Consider the following 21,530-nt stretch of genomic DNA (forward strand, 5'->3'; position numbering starts at 1 on the left):
GTCTTGTACAGACTTTACGACAAAGCCGTTTCCTCGTTTTCCGGAAGTAACCTTGCTGCCGGAGCATGTGGATAACATATAGTCTTTTGTTTCTTCCTGTACGTTGAATAGGCTGAAGAATTCAGGAGCGGCGAGAGACCGGTTGCTTTGGTCGTCAATAATTGCATACATGCGAATTACTTTGTCCTGATTATTTTTGTGAAAGACATTCACAGGGAGTATCTTGGCACAAGATTTACTACTGTTGCCATCTTTGCAGATATCTGTGCAAGTTGAACTTACAGAGGTTAGCTTGGTTTCAGCTAACTCAAGTTGCTCCCCGCCGTAGGCTGTATCAATTAGCTCCCCGCCGTCGACTGATCTATGCGGTGAAGGCGGTGCACCTTTGGGTTGGTACACTCGATTTGTATGTAATGTGGTGGTGTGTTGTTTACTTCCGCATTCATTGCAACTGATACTTGCGTTGCAATCACGACTTCTGTGCATAGTCGAATCACAGCATTTGTAACAAAGATTGTTTTGCCTCAACAGTTTCTTGCGTTCCTCGATTGATTTGGCACGGAACGCGCGGCATTCGTTTAAGGTATGCTTTGTATTATGCAAAATGCAAAGACTTTGTTGTTCACTGCTGTCTCCAGGTTGCTGTTCAACTGCTGTCTTATGAACATTGACTTTAGAATATGTTTGAGGTGTGAAATTTGGCGCAGCACCTTTTGTACTTGGTGTGACTCTTGACCCAAAAATGAACCCAGGATCGTTCTTAATTTTGCTAATTTCTCTGATGAAGGCAGAGAATTCTGTGAAAGGTGAAAAGGCAACTTCATATTTAGTCTTGTATCTTGAAGCCCTTGTTATCCACTTTTCTTGGAGTCCGTATGGCAGTTTTTCCACAATAGGATTTATCCCGGACGAAGAGTCGAAATAAGCAAGCAAACATCCCAGCTTGGGATTTTCCTTGTGATATTCTATTTCTGATAGAATATCAGACAAGTCATAAAGACGTGCGCTATCTTTGTTCGTCAAGGTAGGAAAATTGACAAGTTTGCTTGTGAGAGAGGCCTCCAACATTTCTGGAGCACCATATCGCTCATCCAGTCTCTGCGATAACCTCTGTAGGCCTCTTGTTGGGTTGTTGGCATTTGATGTCCTTATACTCAAGGCATGTTTGGCAGACTCTGGCCCTAGCCACTTAATCAGTAAGTCTATCTGTTCCGAGTCCGAAACTTGTAATTCGTCTACGACGTTTTTAAAGCTGGCTTTCCATGTATGGAAGGATTCTGCCAGCACGTTGAAGCTTGTTAGCCGAGAGAACAACAGGTCCTTGCGTAGGAGAAATCTGGTTATCTCCGACGTAGGATTGATTTGTTGCTGGTATGCAACAGGGTTCTATTCTATTACGCCTTGTTTTTGTTGTAAGACAGGGATCTCTTCTATAACGCCTTGTTTTTGTTGTAAGACAGGGATCTTTTCTGAAACGCCCTGTTTTCCTATGCCAGTTATTGTTCCCAGATCTGGGAATACATTAACTTCTGGTGACTTAGCATGTGTAGGCAAGACCTCAGGTGTTTGTGATGGCAAGTTCAGTGCCACGAATGGCACGAACGCTGGTGCTTCATGACTCAGCTCAATCTTAACAAGACTTTGTCTTATCTTTTGAGGTCCTGTTACTTCCTTTACAGTAGTTGGTACAGGATGTTTATTGACGAAATCTTGCACACGCTGGAGAGGGTCTTCCGTTTCGTCAGGGAGATCGCTAACTGCTTGTGTGCCGTTGTATTCCAGGATACAAGCCTCGGCTTCTGCGGCTGCAGCTTCTCTTTTTGCTTCGAGAATGTTCATAGCAGCCTTAAGTTCGGATTTTTCTGGGACCGCACGTGCTGCTTCCTGTTCCATTTGAGTTTTCCTGCAAACGGCCTCCTGTTCTTTTTCAGCTTTGATGTGCTCCTCCTCCTGTTCAATTCGAGCTTTCAGGTGAGCAGCCTCAGCAATTCTACGTGTGGCCTCTTGTTCCGCTTCGGCTTTTCTACGTGCGGCCTCTTGTTCCGCTTCGACTTTTCTACGTGCGGCCTCTTGTTCCGCTTCGGCTTTTCTACGTGTGGCCTCTTGCTTTGCACGGATGGCTTCTTGTTCTATTTTGGCCTTGATTTCTGTTTGTCTGTATAGGATCTGTTCCTCTAATACGGCCTCCTGCTTTAGGAGGGCAGCTTGTTGCTCGGCAAAGGCTATCCTTGATCTAGCGGACTCTGCCTTGGCACGCTTTCTCCGTGCTAGGCTTGACATGTCAGAGACGTTTGAGCTCCCACTATGCGAGGTGTTCTTACTCTTTGAGGTCTTTGTTTTAGAAGATTTAGCCTTGGTCAGGGCGATGCGATGTTCGTGCAATGTTTCTATTGCCAGGTCCACTTTGGACAGTCGAATATCCAACGTGAGATTACATGCGTCTATGTCCTTTAGACTGTCCAATGTTCTGGTCCTTTTCAGAAATTTCAGGTATTCATCTGTGAGCCTACGATAGTTAGTACAGGCTTTTACAAGTTTGTCCTGTGCTGTTAAGAGTTGCTGGAGCTCGTTAGGTGGCATGGTGACTTCCAATAACTGGGATTCTATATCAGACCAGAGAGCCTCTAGTTCCTGACTGAACTTGTCACGTTTTTCTGTGTATGCTCCCTGGCCTTTTTCCGTGAGGTCACGTACTCGCCTAGTCTCGGGATTTTCCTCTACATTCGACAGATTGTACACAGGCTGTCCAGCATCTATTTTCAGCTCCGCTTCTGTTTGGAGTTTTGTTTCTTGACGCTCGGGGTCATCTTGGCGTTCTGCGTGATCAGAATCCATGTTTCCTAATCAACTAACGGATAGTAAGATTAACGTTGGCGGTTTGCTGCCTGGTACACACAAGCTGTGTTGCGTAATGTTGTTGTAACAGTTGTAACAATACTACGTTGCAGTTCCTTGTCTGGATATGTGTAGACAGGTTGTCGTCAATTTACTGTACGTCAAGGGATGACGCGTTCTTGCAGGCAGGTTGTAGCTGTAGAACTGACGTTGAGTGGCGGTATCTGTGAGACACAACAGGCAAGTTGTAGACTTTTTACTGTAATGGCCTGACCATTAAGTATAACCACGATTGGGCTCAAGCAATAAGACTATCAGGTGCTGACAATTTTTTCGCAAACCAATCTAAACAAATGGTGAAAAGCTGAAAATATAAAATAAAATACAATTTTACAATGTGTTCATTTAATGTTATAAAGTATGAATGTCAAGTGTAGACAATAGCAAAGTCCATAGAACGCGAAATAAAGCTGCAGTTATTAAAGGTGAAGTTTCCAGTATATCACGGATAAAGAGTTCAATTATGTGAAGAACCATTTGAAGGCATCAAATACAAAGTTATAAATGTAACTCACTCTGTGGTTAGCCACGAATTGTGTCCTAGATGACGTTTGTACTTCTCCAGTTCTGGAATGACCTTGCAATATTCAGTTCGAGATACGTGTAAGAAAGGGAAAGGTAACGATGATACGATGTTTAAAGTTCTAACAAGCTCTTATAAGGTTAAAGATGAATAATCCTCCTAAACTGGAACACATAAACAGATTAGGAATATAATCAAACGAACTATATAAATTGTGGAAAGGCGTAACAGAATACCTTGTTTAAAAATATAAATTTCTTGTTTCTTTATTTAACGATTACATGATGCTTATTCAGTACATATTTGTTAAATTAAATAGATATTGCTATTTTAAATTCATTTGTTAAAGACATTTATTTATGTTCTAAAGTTTAGTATTTTCATCTATGCAAATCATTTATAAGACTTAATAATTTTATATAATTGGTTTGGATTTAACATATGGAATTGTCATTGAATTGATACAAAGTTAGACTAAAGTGCAGTCCAAACATGAAATGTTGACATTGAGCTTAATGCTTCTTAAACAAAATAATAGTTGGAATCATTCAATGCTCTATTTCATTACTTCTGGTCTACACGATAAAAGTTGTACACATTGAATAAGTTATTTATTGTTTTCACTGTTTTTTTTTTGTTTTTTTTTTTAATAAGATAGCGCTTTTACATTAGGCATCCATCGTCTCATTAAATGTCAGTTCACACAAACTAGAACAAGCTGTGGTCCCCAAATCTGCAAAATTGCTCCTGCTACATACATGACCCCGTCCCCTTTTCTTTTATTGCTATCAAAGAGGGGTGGAAAGGGTGCATTGATTCCCAGTTTCCTCCCCAAACTCTTACTTCACTCCGTATTCTGTTCCTCTGCACTCCTATTTCGTCAAGCATGAATTATCCCTGTTTTAACAACCCTTTCCTCACGGTTAACACCACCCTGACTCCAGCTTCCATCCACCCAATTCCCACTTCCAGCCCTCTCATTCCAGAGTTCCAATTATTCTGTCCACCCCTTTATCAGTGTCACAATGACTCGCACCCATTAACAACCCATCATTTGGTCACAAATCATATTATACTACCATGGGCTGATTTGTTTCCTATATGCAAAATTTACGAGTCAGAACTTTTGCTTTGATAATGGCCATTTTTTTTAACACAACTCGTTTTAAACTCGCATGCGTATTTTTTACTGTCAACTATATATATGTCCTCAACGCACACAAGAACAATACAAACTATCTCGTCACAAAATTTAATGTCAAGATAATAAAAATATACTCTTTGAATAATATTCTTGCAATAAATTCATAGTCACTTTTAAAATCTTCTATAGCATAAATTGAAAAAGAATCAGACTTTCATTCACTCAATTGAATTTTGAATGTTTCAATGTCACTAATTGTCATTCTTACCTATTTATTTGATGGCCCCCTTATTACTCTATAATGAATCTTTAAAAAACATCCACAAAGTTAACATAGCAAATCAAAATTAAGGATTTTTATAAAGTTTACTTTGCGGTCCCAAAGTGAGGAACTTATTATAAAACAAGGGTACGCAAGAAAAATAACTAGAAGATGTTTTAAAAAATAGAATATAGTTAATGAGATACCTCCTCATATAAAAAGATTTATCTTTCCTGTGATTGAAACACATTGAGATTGAGATTGAATTGTCTCCCTTTGATTACAGACAGTATCAAAGCACAATTATTTCTTTGGTGATTTTTATTGGTTAGCAATAATTAAATGAGGGAAACCGGATAATTCTCTCAAGTTCGAGGTCTCACAAAAGCATTTTTACCGGTTATTGTAATTTGACATCAAAAACCCAAATTTAGATAAAAAGGCAAGAATATGTGTATAAATGTGCCAGGCATGTTTCCGATTTTTTCATTTAAACGAATAGGTCCAATGTACATGTTGTTTTTTTTCACTGAAAATGATGATAAAGGTTTGGGTATTGGACATGACATATATCATTTCCTCTTCGACCATCTAACGAGACAGCTTGGATGTCTAACATACCATGCCAGCTGGATCATTATTCGATTGATTTGAAGACATAGGTTGAAACTCAATCAACCGTTACTAGAAAGAACATTTAACATTCCGAAAACCCCTTATCGGTCGTCTCTATTTCTATATCACTCTGCTCAGCTTTTAATAAAATTGCATATGACGCATTTGGATTTCAAATACGTTAATCTGGCCTTTGTAACTTCGACCCGGACATATCAGCGATGTAATAATTATGAACCGATGTTGACCCGAACTTTTCAAAACATTTTCCGTTGTGCTAGTGAAACAAACAAAACAATGGTTTCTATCATGCAAACTAAGGAAATAAAGCCTGATACTGGTAAATTAATTATCTAGTTTTGTGCATATTTATATTGTAAATATCAGCTGCTCGACACAATCTAAAGCTTTTTTAAATTCGTTCGCTGTGCTCACTCGACAATACCCTTTATATTGGTTCGTATACTCGCCGCTGATATTTGGCGATATAAGTATTCAAACAACCTAGCTGATAATCGGTACATACAGTTCCGTATCATGCGTATAGAAGATATTTCCAATTAAATGACATACGTACGTTACTCGAGGTACGTACATAATGTGAACGGTTATAGCCAACCTATGCATTTTAAAAATGTTAACCGACGAATAACGCTACTTCTATTCACGTTCATGCAAGAATATCATGTTTACGCTATATTGTTTACAGTTAAAAATGAAAAACCCAATTGTTAGGGGTTAATATATTAATAAATGTTCGGTAATGTCAATCTGACAGATAAAAAAAAAACCTACAAAATCATAAAGAGGTCATCAACAATACATGGTTTTATGCCGAATATATATACATGTAGCTGACGGTTTCGAAGTATTCGGAATAAATTTAAGAAATCACAATTCAGAAGTTTTCTCTATTTATCTTTAAGAAGATTTTGTGTTTAATTCTGCTTTACATTAATATGAAATTACAATGCCCATTAGAACAAGAAGTATTCATTGAAACACGAATTTCTTGTTAAAACTGGATAAATATGTTGTCGTTTATGATTTCAAATATGTTAAGTATTTGTTCTTTTATTTATATTTGTAAATTATTAACCTTTACTGTGTAGTCTATTTTTTGTAATATCCTTTTGGCGTGGCTCGGTTCTTATGAATCCCGCTATTGTGTTATTGTGCTATGGTCATTTTGTTGAAGTCTTTCATAGAACGCTTGTGTGCTCTGTCTTTTTGCTATTTCCTTTTTCTTTGTTTACATATTTGTTTGTTTTAGAGTGATTGACATTAAATCCCAATGTTGACTGTTGTACCCCTATTTTGACGTTTTTACCTATTATGTCTGTTTTTCTTGTTTACACATTATTGTAAATATAAAATAATTTTGTGCGACAAGTGAGAGGTTTAGCCAGCTATAAAACCAGGGTTAATACACAATTTTCTACATAAGAAAATGCTTGTATCAAGCCAGGAATATGACAGTTTTATTTTCTATTCATTTGATGTTATTTGTTTTAACTTATAATTATTGCAATTAGTCTATGCTTAGCAGAAATGGTATCACTATTTGCAGTTTTCGACAATTGACATTGTGAATTGAGATTTGTTTTTCTGTCAATAGATACTGTTTAATTACTCAATACAATTACATGTACATGATACGTCTTTATCAGTTCGTGCGAAGCTGTGTTATTTGCCCTAATCTAACCTTCTAGGGTTATTCGGTATATTGTTGATATGACATATCATCATTTATTAAATATGTTAAAATGGAGTGATTGACAATTCTTTCAAATAGTAAGTTAATAATATGGCCATTAAATATCAATTCGAGTGCATAAAATAGTAGAAAATGATTGTTTAATTGATGAAACATTTGTTCTCATATTTATGCATATTGTTCATATTTGTTAGAAATCTGCTAATTTGTGAGTTGAAGAAACATCAAGTACGGTTAATTTATTCCTGTCTTGTTCACATTGGTAAATAGTATCTATTCACATTTGTTAATAATATACATGAACATTCAATATTAAATACTTAACAAAAATTATATAACATGGTGAAATTATGATATTTTTGTTTTTTTCAAACATTTATCTGAGGGGAATATTGAAACAATAGTTCGCTATTAGTTGTAAAATGATTTCAATTTTCATGTCAGAATTTAGAAAAAAAACTTCGCAAATATATTAATTGCCTACATTTCAATATTTCAATTCATTTGAATCCGTATTCACGCAACCTTAAATGAACATCTTGTATTAAAATAAATCATTAAGTATACAAAAAAAAATTGGAAAATTTAAGTGAAATCGCTGAACATGAATTCATAGCTAATGCTCCTTTAAAAAAGTTTTTTTAACCAAATGTGCTTAGAACGACACCGCCAAAGCCTTCAATCATATCAATATTAAAGAACTATATCGATGAAATCATCAGTGACAAATGGTACAATAGCAACTTAATTTATAATCAACCCCAATAAATCAAATCTACACATAAAACAAGTAATTATGTAAACGAGTCAAATGCTTTCTTATGTCTACCCCCAAATTCAATTAACAATGCAGACAGGCATAAATGTTGGTATAGGAAAAGTTTGGAAGAATAATATAAAAATACATTTTTTTTATCATGTTTACGTGAAATTATTACTTATTTCAATACACGACGTAGATTGTATCGTATCTTGTCCTGGTCCTTGATAAAGATAAAGATGGATTATGTTAAATATATAACTTCCGTATATGAACCAATCGTATTAATATCAGTACAAAGACATATATACACACAAGATAACAGTCTGACATCATCGTTGGTCACGTGGTAGTATGCTCGCCTCGAGTGCGAGAGGTTGTGAGTTAAAACGTTGTTAGGGTCAAACAGGAAGTCCATAAAACCTGATAAAACACTCGACTATATCAACCAAAGGAACAAAAGAAAAACAACTATCATCATCAAACCGAGGCTTTCCTATCAGCTTTATTTTTTGTTTCCAATATAGTCCTTATATGCACTAAATGCTTTGAGGGATATACGTCAAATATTTAACCAAGGTGTAAGTACTAAGTGTAGAGTTTTGTTATTATTGCTTTGTCTTGAACTTACTTTATATTATCCATCTTTGATTTCCAAACAAAAGGAATATGACAAAGATATAATGTCTGGATTTGTTTCCGTTACACATTTGAATGAGATAACCATACTTGTGAGCCCGTGATTATTTATAAGTGGATAATGCAAATACAAAGATTCCCCGCTAGATAAATAATAATAAAATATTATAACCGTCGCAATTTTATTTAAAATCGATGTTAAGTTTACGAAAATGACTTGCAAATTAAAACAAAATCTGCTCCATACAATACAAGATGACAAAATTTAGCGAGAATATATTTGATTTTATACAACCTAAGGGAATATCAAAAATTGCCATGCCGACAACAATATATGACATGTGACTACAAAAAGTCTCATGACATAGAAAACGGATTAAAACGGTATACGTTATTATGGAAATTGAAGTACAAAGAACATGATGAATGCATTATGAATAAATATAAGATAAAAAGAATGTTCTTTGATCATTCTAATACAGAAAGAGCGTTAATGTTTTAGAAAATTTACAATTTACATTTTAATATCGGTGGACTAATGTCGGGAGGTTTTATACCGCAAAGTTAATTAAGACATATAGTGTTCATTAAATAATACAAGAGTTATTTATATGTTGTAACTGTCGGTCCGTATATGGAAATATAATGTGAATTTTGTTGTCTTCGAAAATAATCTTCTATTTTACTCTCAGATAAAAGACAGCAATGAAATCGTATATAGTGAATAATAATATAATATATAATTTGATGCTACAGGGCAGGTTTACCTCTAAAAAGTGACTAAATAAGAGAAGATGAGAAGGTAACACAACACCCAAGATAACTTCAACTATAGATAAGTCTAAAATGATATATGAACTTTTAAACATTTCAAATATTTAAAGGTATGCAAAAAAAAATTGTGAATGGAAATGGGGAATGTGTCAAAGAGACAACAACCCGACCATAGAGCAGACAACAGCCGAAGGCCACCAATGGGTCTTCAATGCAGCGAGAAACTCCCGCACCCGGAGGCGTCCTTCAGCTGGTCCCTAAACAAATATGTATACTAGTTCAGTGATAATGGATGTCATACTAAACTCCAAATTATACACAAGAAACTAAAATTAAAATTAATACAAGACTAACAAAGGCCAGAGGCTCCTGACTTGGGACAGGCGCAAAAATGCGGCGGGGTTAAACATGTTTTTTGAGATCTCAACCCTCCCCCTATACCTCTAGCCAATGTAGAAAAAAACAAACGTACAACAGTACGCACAGTAAAACTCAGTTTAAGAGAAGTCCGATGTCAGAATAGGAAACAAAAAAAAAATAAACAAAATGACAATAATACATAAATAACAACAGACTACTAGCAGTTACTGACATGCCAGTTCCAGACCTCAATTAAACTGATTGAAAGATTTTTGTCTTCATCATATGAATATTAGGCACAATACCTCCTGTTAGGGGTTTAGTATTATACCATCATAAAATATATGAGAAGAACATAACCCGTGTCATGCCAACAACTGGTTTTAGAATAAATATGTTTAATTCCGATGCAAAGACCCTATAAGTGAATCAATATTAAAGCCAAAATATGCAATCTTTAATGACCTGACAACAGTATCGTAACTATATCCCTTCTTAATAAGTCTGTTTAAAGGTTTTGTTAGCTTTTGAGGTGAATACTGACATTTTTGTGCTTTGTTAAGAATCTTACCATAAAAGATTGGATGTGAAATACCCGAACGTATAAGATGTCTGCATGTTGAGTTATATTTACGAATGATGTCCTTATACCCTAAAAGTCTATTTTTGCACGTATCCTTTTCTTCTTATTACAGGTATGCAATTCCTGATCCTGATATAGTATATCAACAGAGACTTAAAAGTAATCAGAAATAACAAAAAGACTATTTGTTTGTTTTCGATGTTATCCTGTCCTTTATAATCTTGACCAGGCTGAACAAAAGTAAAGCCTTTTTCAAATGAGTTTTATAGTTTGGTCTTATGTTGTGCTGTTACACCACTGTCTTAGCTAAAGGGGAGGATTGAGCACTCACAAACATGTTGAATCCCGCCATATTCATCATGTAGATATAAGAAAATGTGGTATGCGTGCCAATGAGACAACTCTCCATCCAAGTCACAATTTGTAAAAGTAAACAATAATATGTTAAAGTACGGTCTTCAACACGGAGCCTTGGCTCACAACGAACAGCAAGCTATAAAGGGCCCCAAAAATTATAACGAAAAGCAACAAATAAGTTCAACACTAAATTATACAAAGTTCCTGCAAAATCATGAGTTGAATAACAAAAATAACACTATACTATAAAAGAATGCTATGACTACCTGCAATTTAGCTTCAAATTTTTGACCTGCAATTTTGCATCCATAGATGAGCAATTTAATCTAGTGAATATCTTTTGTTGGTTCATTGATTGATAAATTACTGATTTATTTCTCCAAACGGTTAAAACTGATAATAGAAAATTTACTTTAATGAAAAGTTTTCCAGGAAGAGTAAGCTGCATCCCAGTTTAACATCGGGATGATACTAGATATTTATGAATAGTACAAATACATAGCAGCATAACAAATTTTCCTTATTTGAACAGGATTTAAATTTGACAAGGACAACACTTTATTGCCAAACAGATTCTAAAATGGCTATGACAGAATCACCTAAACAGTTGTGTGGGTCTTGTCCTAGTGCAGAAAACAAGAATACAATAGAATTTTGGTGCTTTGACTGTTCAGAATTAATTTGTATCGAATGTAAAGAAAAACATTTCGGAAAATTTCATGTCATCATTCCAATGTCAGAAGCAGGAAAAGTGGATAAATCTGTCATTACAGGACCTTGCACATGTACTGACAAATGCCCTAAGAATTCTTTCTTGCACTGCAAATCCCACGATAAAATCTACTGCAAGTTGTGCGCGCCATCGATTCATAAAAGTTGCTCCGATGTCCAGAGTATTGCCAACGCTGCGACAGGATGCCAGCATAGGACATCAGTTTTAATTACTGATTTGGAATTAAGACTTGGTACTTTGAAGACGAATTATCTGCAATTAATAGAAGAACAAGAACTGAATTTAACTGATTTAAATTTTCAGAAATATCAAATCAAAGCTCAAGTTTACGATTTCTGTAAGGATATGAATGAGTATTTAAATGAATTAGAAGATAAGATTGGAAATCAGCTAGACCGTTATTACGAGCAATGTAGGGCTCAAATTTCTAAAAACATACAGGCTATCCTAGAAAGATGCAATATGCTATCATCATTGGAAAACACTCTCCATTTACTTATCACAAATTCTTCCGAATGTCGTACTTTCATTGCAGCAAAGAACATCGATCGCAAACAATGTGAAGAAGAATCTGTCTTTGAAACGTTTCAAGACTTTCTCAAGCTTTTCAAATTGTCGTTTCTCAAGGAGGAAAAAAATGACATAAATAAAGTTTTTACGACATTGGGAGAGGTTAAGCTTGAAGTAGAAGAGCAAAGAAATATGATAGACTCAAGCAGGTTTTCAGGGTTACAAATTTCAGTCCGATTACGAACGACTGCGTCTCGTCTGCATGGTTACAATTCCACAGAGTTTGATTTGGGAAAGGATGGTAAAATATATAAGAGCTGTCTGACTCCACAGAAAGTGGTTATTATGATCGGAAATAAACGCGCAGTATGGACTTACAATATAATTAGCAAAAGCAAAGAGCGCATTGATTTAAGTGATTTTCCGGTAGATGTATCTGCTATTGACGATACAACGTTTCTAGTGGCAATGGGTAAAAAGGGTGTTAGTCTTGTCAACTTGGCAACAAAAACGGTACAACATATTCTAAATTCTAATTCAAAATGTGTTGCATATCACAATGAAGTTATTTATACAGTTCATAAGAAAAAACTTGTTCTTTCAAATCTGAATGGATGGATTATAAAAGAAGAAGGTTTAGGCTTTCACGCAAATAGTATTTGTGTTGATAGTAAAGGCGAAGTGTATGTGTCTGACAATAAGCAAATTTCTAAGTTAGATTCAGTAAATTATCGAAAGGAAGTTGTTTTAGCACAGAAGGGAAATGGAACTTGTGATATTCGAGGAATTACTATTGACAAGGATGATCGAATATACTACAGTGACACAACTAATGGTGCAATCATGAGATTAAAACTCAATTCAAAAACAGCGAATGTAATCATTGAAAATTTAAAGAATCCGTTAAGCATTGCATGCGACAAAACATCTAACCAGATACTTGTCATAACCGACAGGGGAAGTAACATAGAAATATGGCAACTTTGAAAATGTAAGTACTTTCATATTGCATTATTATTGGCAAACTAACATACATAGGTTGATATTTTAAATGCAGATGTTCAACACATAGGTCAATTCTATAGTATTTCTATAAATACAAATAGAGAAGCAGCCATAATTTCAGTCCACAAGTAGTTGGACAGGAAATACGAAGGTGGTATTCTCGATATCTCAACATAATGAACTCTGAGTAAAATTTTCAAAAGCGTACACCAACATATAATGAAAATTTTAAATAATATGCGACCAATGATATGACGTCACCGCCTCAGTTGTCTTGTGATAGCGTGTTTGCATTATGTGCGGAACTTCATTGATTAAACCGAAGACTTTGAAAGGAGTGAAGTGAGTGAGAACAAAGACTGGTTAAATAGGAGTCGGAATAATGTGTTTGGGTAGGGTTCCATTGTATTATGTGGACTATTGACCCAATGTTGGCTTAGTTCAAAGCAAGATGCATATCTTCAGGAATGAAATCTTATCGTAAGGTGGGTAAGTCATCCGTTTTACATATCCAAGGTAAAATAGAAACGAAAAACAAACAATAAAAGAGGGGCGAAAGATACCAGAGGGACAGTCAAACTCACAGATCGAAAATAAACTGACAACGCCATGGCTAAAAATGAAAAAAGACAAACAGACAAATAATAGAACACAATACACAACATAGAAAACTAAAAATAAGCAACACGAACCCCACCAAAAGCTGGGGGTGTTATCAGGTGCTCTCGAAGGGTAAGCAGATCCTGCTCCACATGTGGCACCCGTAGTGTTGCCATATTATTACAAACCCGGTAAATAGTCTAATTCGGTAGGTCATATTCGTGAAAAGGGAAGGGGATTGTAGTTACGACATAAGGAACATATCCGATATCATCTGTGAAACGGTTATTCCATAACGGTCAACCAACTTGAGCCTTGAGCATTTCTGCTGAGTTTCTTTTAATGATTTAATACTACTATAATTACTATGACGTGTGTCATAACTTCAGATAGAGAGGAGTTAAAAGTATTTGAAACTGATAATTGTTTCATCTTCTCTGGTGTATCAGAAAATCTGTAGAGTGTATATATTTGAGATGATTAAGACTGTTACTCGTACCACCCAGTATACATCAATTTTTTTATTCACATGATTTGCATTTAACAAATTTTGAGTCGGCATTTCGTTTAAGTATGACAAAGATTTTGGAGACGGAGGTTACATATACACATGTTGGTCTACGCAATTTAAAATTCAGAAATAACGAAATGAATAATTAGGTAAGTCGTAAAATTCAATAAGCTTACAGTTGTTCAAAAGACATTTATACTAATTATGTTTACTGAAGATCTAGCCCATAGCTGATAGACAGATTAACTTTTTGATAATTAATTTTGTAGATTTGCAATGTTTTCAATTCTTTCAAGAGCAAACAATATATTGGACAATTGATCAGTCAAACTAGTAACCACGACGATCATTTCAGAATTCAGCAACATTTATTAAAAACTTCAATACACATTTATATCGAATCTATTAAAATTGATAACAGGTCCTGTTTATCGGTAAGGTTTTTTGGAACTCGATATTCGCTCCTTCCAACGGTTGAACAGTTAACAGTTGAAAACATTAATAATAACATATCAGCGGTAATCTGTGATATCCATATTTGATTACAGTCAACCAACTAGTGTGACGTCCGTAAAATCCTTGGAAGTAATGATCTAACCTGTATATTACTTAAAAGATTTTGAATCCTCTATTTCAATATTCGACTTTCAGAAGAAAGAATAGGTTTTCATAGTACTTGTAATGTGCAAAATAGGTTTTTCTCTAAAAATTACTTCTTAAATCTAATATACTTTTAGAATACACGAAAGAAATGGTGTGTGATCTCTGACTGCACACATTCAAATCAATACGCTTGCTTTGCCCAAATTTAGTTTTCTTAGTAGATGTCAACAGGGCTTGCTCTGCATTCTAGTAGTTAAGTTAGGTTGTAAGAATACCAGCAAATCACTCTTTTTTATGTGACTATGGATAGAGGTCAACAGAGCTTGCTCTATCACTTTATTAATTTGTTTTGAAAGTTACAAATTATTGTTTTGTTCTTTACATCTGTTTTGCTTATCTCATATCTGCATGTACAAACTATATGCATATGTATTTTGTCTTCAATTAATATTTTTGTTTTACATTCTGCATACCGTACAAAAAATATATGACATCAAGGTATATGGTTTGTTTTTATCTTAATATATTTTATAACCTTTTATAGGTTGAATACAATAAGAAGTTGTTTAAGTTGTAATTGTTATTTATTATGCTATGGAAATGTAGGAAGGGATCAAATGAGTTTGCCTAACATTGGCATGTGTCAAACATTTAAAGGTAGAGGTCATCATGGCTTGCTCTGCTGTGTTCTAATCTTATAACCTTAATATCGAGACATTGAGTAATGCTTTATATTATACACATATTATTTTTTCTCTTTGTCATTTTAAGGTCGTCCTTAAATTGAATGAAATGATTGCAATTGGACGTTAAGAAATCAAGCATTTATTTATATAAATCAATTAAGCGTTTATAAGATTTATCTTCAAGGTTTCTTGGGTGGAGAAAGAAAAATTTGGCTGACAAAAAAAAAACATTTTATGGTATATAAAAACATTTTTGTCAGATAATGATTCTTATCACGAGTAAAATGAAACTGTAAATTTGCATGGGGTTGTCTGTGAATTATGTACGTTTTTGATTACAGGCAGTTAAGGTCAGTATGGTCATCTCACAATCAGGGTCAAGATTAATTACTTGTATGATTGTTTAATGATATTTAATTGATAATTGAGGATTAGGTGCATGTCATTTCTTCAATTATGTTTAGATAAGCCAGCATTCTTGCAATTGTACTGAATGCTAGCGGACGCCATTTTTGTTTTTCTCAAGAAAAGTGAAGATTTTTTAATTTCCCACCCATCTACTCTCTTGATTCTTAAACAGATTTATAGTTATAGGTATTATTTTTTAAATTACAAATTTTGAATTTCATATGATGATGATTTCAATCTTTTATTGTACAATATTTGTTTGTTTATACATTTTGTAAATTGTTTATGGAGGGTGGCGGTATTATTCCCCACCTTTGCATATTATTATCATTTATTCAGTTTTGGTTTATTCCATAATTGTTCAAAACATTCAGTTATATTATGTTTTTATGTTTTCTGAATACACGACCTTTATCGCAAACCTTGTGTTAGAAATTTTGCAAATGAACTGGAATCCTTGGAGTATTTTCTTCTCATGTCATCAGTTTAAAAGAAAAATTTAGCTGACAAAAATACAACTTCATTATTTATTTTGCCTATTTAACTTTTTTAATCGAGCGTGGCTGAGTTGAAATAAAGTGCGTGTATCATTATAAGTTAAATATTTAAAGATTTATAATCTTTCACCATTTTAAGTGTACAAATGTCACGTGAATTATAATCTTTAACATCATTAAAACAGTGTAGCAATTCATTATTTGAAAAGGAAGCAATATTCAAAATATGTGGAAGTGACTCTGCAAGGATGACTATTAAAACTTTACGGACAATATTCATCTTTCTACATTACCTTATAATTCAAGGGTTGTCGTATAATTATGTTGAAGAAGACATGAATTCATTGTTTAACAGAACTGATCTGACATGTCCAATGACATGTAACAATCAAAGGTTTACATTTGATCAGATGTCTTGTTGTATTTGCAATTCCAACTCGGATATTGAAAACTTGACAAATTTATCAGTTGTATACAAAGAAGGTCAGTATAATTCTACAATTGTGAATCCTGGAAATAAACATGAACTTTATTCGCTGTACCATCGATATGGCAATCTAACATTTTTACCCATTAACATTTGTAACTTTAATGGATTGTTTATTATTGATTTTTCTTTCAACAAGATTAAGAGCATAGATGAAATTTTGTGTTTGACAAACTTGGATACTCTTTTGCTACGCGGGAACAATGTTCACTATTTAAAAAATAACACATTTTTGCAAATGAAGTTCATTCGTATAATTGATTTATCATTTAATAAAATCAATTCAATGGACCCTGGATTTCTCTTAAACATGAACGGAAGTTTATTTTATCTAAGCTTAGCCTTCAACAATATGTCAACTCTGGATGTCACAAATGCGTTGGCATCTAAACAACAGTATTTTTGTCTAGTAGATTACTCCCACAATGCAATAAAATCAATAACAAATGAACTATCATGGAAATTTAGAACCAATACATCCCTTGGAAATGGAGGAATGGTGGATGCGTCAAATAATTCACTTTCATCGTTTTTTAATGCCAAAGCATTGCGTTTCCTCGGCTTTGAAAACCCTCTATTTATTGGAAGATTGTTTTCTTATGGATTTGACGGTAGAGATAATAAATGGAATTGTGATTGTAATATTTATCCATTTGCAATTGCAGCAGAACGCCTTGCGCCTACAATGACGCGAGATTACTTCGACGTTAAATGTTTTACCCCATATAGTTTAAAGGATATGTCGATATTTACAATCATCAAAGAACGCCGATATGATGGTTTAATTTGTAATTTGTCTTTAGCAGAAAAATGTCCGCCTAGATGCCGCTGTATATATCAACCAGCTATCAGAAATAGGACTGTGATTGAGTGTTCTTCATCGAATCTTACACAGTTTCCAAGCGTACTCCCTCATTACAAAGTGTTAGAGGTTGATTTATCAAATAACTACTTACAAAATCTGCAAATTCAGTTCGGACATGAAGATTACTATGACCGTATAAGTTTATTAAACGTTTCAAACAACAAAATTCATGTATTACCACCCTTACATTTGTTTCGTTTAAGGACAGCGGACATAGATTTAAGAGGAAACAATATTTATTCATTACACAGATCTATTGGGGAACTTAACCCTTGCAACATTTATCTGGACACTATAATAATGCAATGCACATGTAAAGATATTTGGTTGCAACAATGGCTTCCGAAGAGTGACTCTAAATGTAACAAAAATGTACAAGTGTTGTGTCGTTTCAAAGGACAATTAATTCCCATACAGAATATGACAAAGAAATACCTTGGATGTAGAATACCGGATACTAATGTTATATGGATAAGTACAGTTATCGTTGTAGCGTTCATTACTGTCGTTTTAGTGTCAGCAAGTATATTTTCCTTTCGATTCGAGATATTTATAATTGGACGGAAATTCATAAAATATTTCAGGGGAACTTCTTATCCTTTGACATTGTTTTACGATGTATATATTGCGTGCGATGAAGAAGATGAAAAGATTCGTCTGTGGCTGAAAACGCATTTACTGCCTACTCTAGAGGTGACCAACATGCTAAGGGTGTTTTGGCCCTGCAGAGATAGTGAAATAGGAGTACCTCGCGAAGAGGAAATGATACATGTGATGTCCCATACTCAAACCTTTATCATCATTTTGAGTGAAGAGTATAAAGGACCTGTTCGTTGGAATGAAAGAGAATGGAAACATGCCTGGCACAATTATACACATGATCTGAACAGGGAAATTATTATTGTTAATTACGATCTACTGGAAGCAAATGAAATCGCAAAGCAATATTTGGGAGCCTTTCTCCGAATTGGACAATTTATTGATTTTTCTAATCACAAGAAGTCTATAGAGGACGAAATAGCCTCCTTATTTACAAAACAAGATAAAAAGTCAAAAAAACTCGCTAGAAAAAAATGTTCTCATTCCCAAATAGATGACGAAAAATTCCCATTTCTTAAACAATATCCTTTATATTCAGAGTTTCGATGTAAGACATAGCAGATATACATTTGATGTTGTATAAATTTATCCTTGATATATCATATGATATGTATCAATAATTATAAACCTTTTTCTAAAAGTTCTTTCTCCAATTCTGTTTCAGGAGACATGTTTTTTAATTTAATGTTTGCATTAAACTTGGGTTTTTTCCAAATGATAAATAGGTTCAGTGCAACAGGAAGACTTCCTGGTCTATTTTTAAATGGTTAAGTACTCCAAAAAAGTTTAAATTGCGTAAAGTGAGTTATTATATTGCATGTAAATATTTGAAATAATGAAATCCATAGCTGTTAAAATTAACAAGTACATAACAAAATTGTAAATAAGGCCCTTCTTGGCTGTACCTGTTTATCATCGTTCATAGATTTTTGCAATGTTAACATTTGTAAATAAACTCATTAAAATTTGGTACGCCATTAGTGCGTTTCATCGAAAGACTCATCAGTGACGCTCGAATCAAAAAAGTAAAATAGGTAAAAAAAAGTACGAAGTTGTGGAGCTTTGAGAACCTACAATTCCGCAAGGTTTTGCCAAATACATCTAAGGTAATCTATGTAGTTGTTTTAAAAAAAAACAAAACAAAAACACATAAAAGGTAAGACTGAGTTACACGAACCACACCAAAAACCGTAGTTATCTAGATTTCAATTTTTAAAGGGAAACTCCATACTAAAATTTACGTGTGTGTATTGATGTCATAGATTTTAACGATTGTAATCAATGCATTACTGGTAAATTATTAAGTCAGGGATTTCGTTACCATAAATTGATTAAAACTTTTACTAAATTCTTTCATAGATACACAGATTTGATTAGTAAATTTGGCTGTACCTGTAGAAAACTGATTAAATACGGTATTTCACATCCTAAATTTTACGGTAATATTGTACTAAAAGCACGGTAATCACTATGTGATCCATGATAACTCATCGAACCTTTAAACAAACTTATAAGTAAAGGTTATCTTACCATTGTTGTAATTAGACCTTTGAATATAGTTTACATTGGCACAAATATCGATTTTGTCATCAGCAAATTAAACCATAACTAAATTTGTATTCTTTTCAAACGGTTTTTTGGGATGTATAAATACACATCCACGTTTATTTTCTATATAGAGATTACTCTATCTATATATTACATTATACATATTTATTAACAGGTTAACTCCTTACTATTCTACTGCCTGTCGATACTTTCATTTTGGGATTGCACAAGTCATGTCTTCCTTGACTGTCCATGACGTGAAAACACTAAATCCCTGCGATGTGTTTTAGTTGATTTTAGTCTCTGATGCATGATTTTTTTTATTATTAATTGTTTTTTGCTTTTAACAAGCTTTCAGTAACCGCGAGTAGTCTCAAATCGTATTTTCGTGTTAATTTGACCTGTTGATACAATTTGTAAAGTATTTTTGTTATTTAATGTTTACTTATTCAGTGTTATATCTAGTCTCACTATTTTTTAATATAAACCACCTTTGATAAGTGTTTACTATGACGATAAATTTTCACTTTTGTTCTCGTACTAGGAACAACCAAATTTTTTATTTTGTAAAAAATTATTTCCGTGATCCATGTATACCTTACAACAAAATTATTTTTATTTACGTGTGTACGTTTTTTTATTTGGCGGCATTTTGTCCAAGGTTATGGTTATCTTTCTGATATTGTTTTAAATCTAACACCCTTGTTTTATTAATTTTGTATTTACATTATGTCATAGATCAAATTTATTCGTTCAGTGTATGTTCACAGTTAAGCCATTTCAATTGATATTTTATAGTGTGTCTTTCTATGTTGTGATGTTACACTATTGTTTCAGATAGGGTGAAGGTTAGCGCCTATTAAAACGTTTAAACCCGCTCCATTTGTTTGCACCTGTCCTAAGTCAGGAACCTGATGTTCAGTAGTTGTCGTTTGTTGATGTGGTTTATAAGTGTTTCTCGTTTCTCGTTTTTTATATAGACTAGACCGTTGGTTTTCCTGTTTGAATGGTTTTACACTAGTAATTTTTGGGGCCCCTTATAACTTGCTGTTCGGTGTGAGCCAAGGCTCCATGTTGAAGGCCGTACTTTGACCTATAATGGTTTACTTGTACAAATTGTGACTTGGATGGAGAGTTGTCTCATTGGCACTCATACCACATCTTCTTATATTTATATAAGATACTCATTTAAGTTCATTTTTTATTTATTTAAAACAAATGTAACAAGGATGATCGATTTTTATTTCATTTTTCTATATTTTTTTAAAATGTGTCATTTGTTAGTTGAAAAAATACATCAAGTACCGATACCTTATCCCGGGATGGTTAACACTAGTAAATAACACCCTTATGCACAGCTGGTACATACAATATCACATACTTACAAAATTTATATACGATGTCTAAAATGTGATATGTGTGATTTTAAACATTTAAAAAAGTGGAATATTAAAACAATAATTCGCTATTTGATTATTTCAATTATTATGTCCAAATTTGAAAAAAAGACCAATTGCAGATATATTATTGGCTTGCAAGTCAATAATTCAATCCACTTGAATCCGTATGAATGCTACCTTTACTTTGATTCCCGGTAATGTATGTGCTAAACATGTTCAGTTTAAAAAGAAAGGAATGTCAACATTGAAAGTGAAAGAAGGGAGCCACAAGGAGAAACCATTTCGGTGCCTGATTCGTCACACAAAAATCATTTAAATACAGGTAAAACGATAATTTACTTTAAAAATGCAAACAAATCTAAAACATGAGATCAAATAGACCTAGAATTATCGTCATTACACAATAGCAAATGCTTATCGGTCTATTTATATTCTTGTTTATATCAAG

At 33.8% G+C, this 21,530-nt stretch overlaps 2 protein-coding genes across 2 annotated transcripts; one reads left to right on the forward strand and one right to left on the reverse strand.

Moving 5' to 3' along the window:
• Positions 1 to 1,386: 1,386 nt before the first annotated feature.
• On the reverse strand, positions 1,387 to 2,835 carry LOC127711995 (plectin-like). Its single transcript, XM_052218152.1, has one exon. It carries the CDS (start codon positions 2,833 to 2,835, stop codon positions 1,387 to 1,389), a length of 1,449 nt encoding a protein of 482 aa, XP_052074112.1.
• A 13,444-nt stretch (positions 2,836 to 16,279) lies between these two features.
• Positions 16,280 to 21,150, forward strand: LOC127711771 (uncharacterized). The gene has a single exon (XM_052217894.1). The coding sequence runs from the start codon at positions 16,431 to 16,433 to the stop codon at positions 18,690 to 18,692; it is 2,262 nt and encodes a 753-aa protein (XP_052073854.1). The 5' UTR covers positions 16,280 to 16,430; the 3' UTR covers positions 18,693 to 21,150.
• The last annotated feature ends 380 nt before the right edge of the window (positions 21,151 to 21,530 follow it).

This window comes from Mytilus californianus, unplaced genomic scaffold (genome assembly GCF_021869535.1).
Source record: "Mytilus californianus isolate M0D057914Y unplaced genomic scaffold, xbMytCali1.0.p SCAF_8, whole genome shotgun sequence".
NCBI lineage: Eukaryota > Metazoa > Mollusca > Bivalvia > Mytilida > Mytilidae > Mytilus > Mytilus californianus.

What these genes read in the sequence shown, in the direction of transcription:
- LOC127711995 (XM_052218152.1), bottom strand. Translation starts at nt 2,835, where the DNA reads ATGGATTCTGATCACGCAGAACGCCAAGATGACCCCGAGCGTCAAGAA.
- LOC127711771 (XM_052217894.1), top strand. Translation starts at nt 16,431, where the DNA reads ATGACTATTAAAACTTTACGGACAATATTCATCTTTCTACATTACCTT.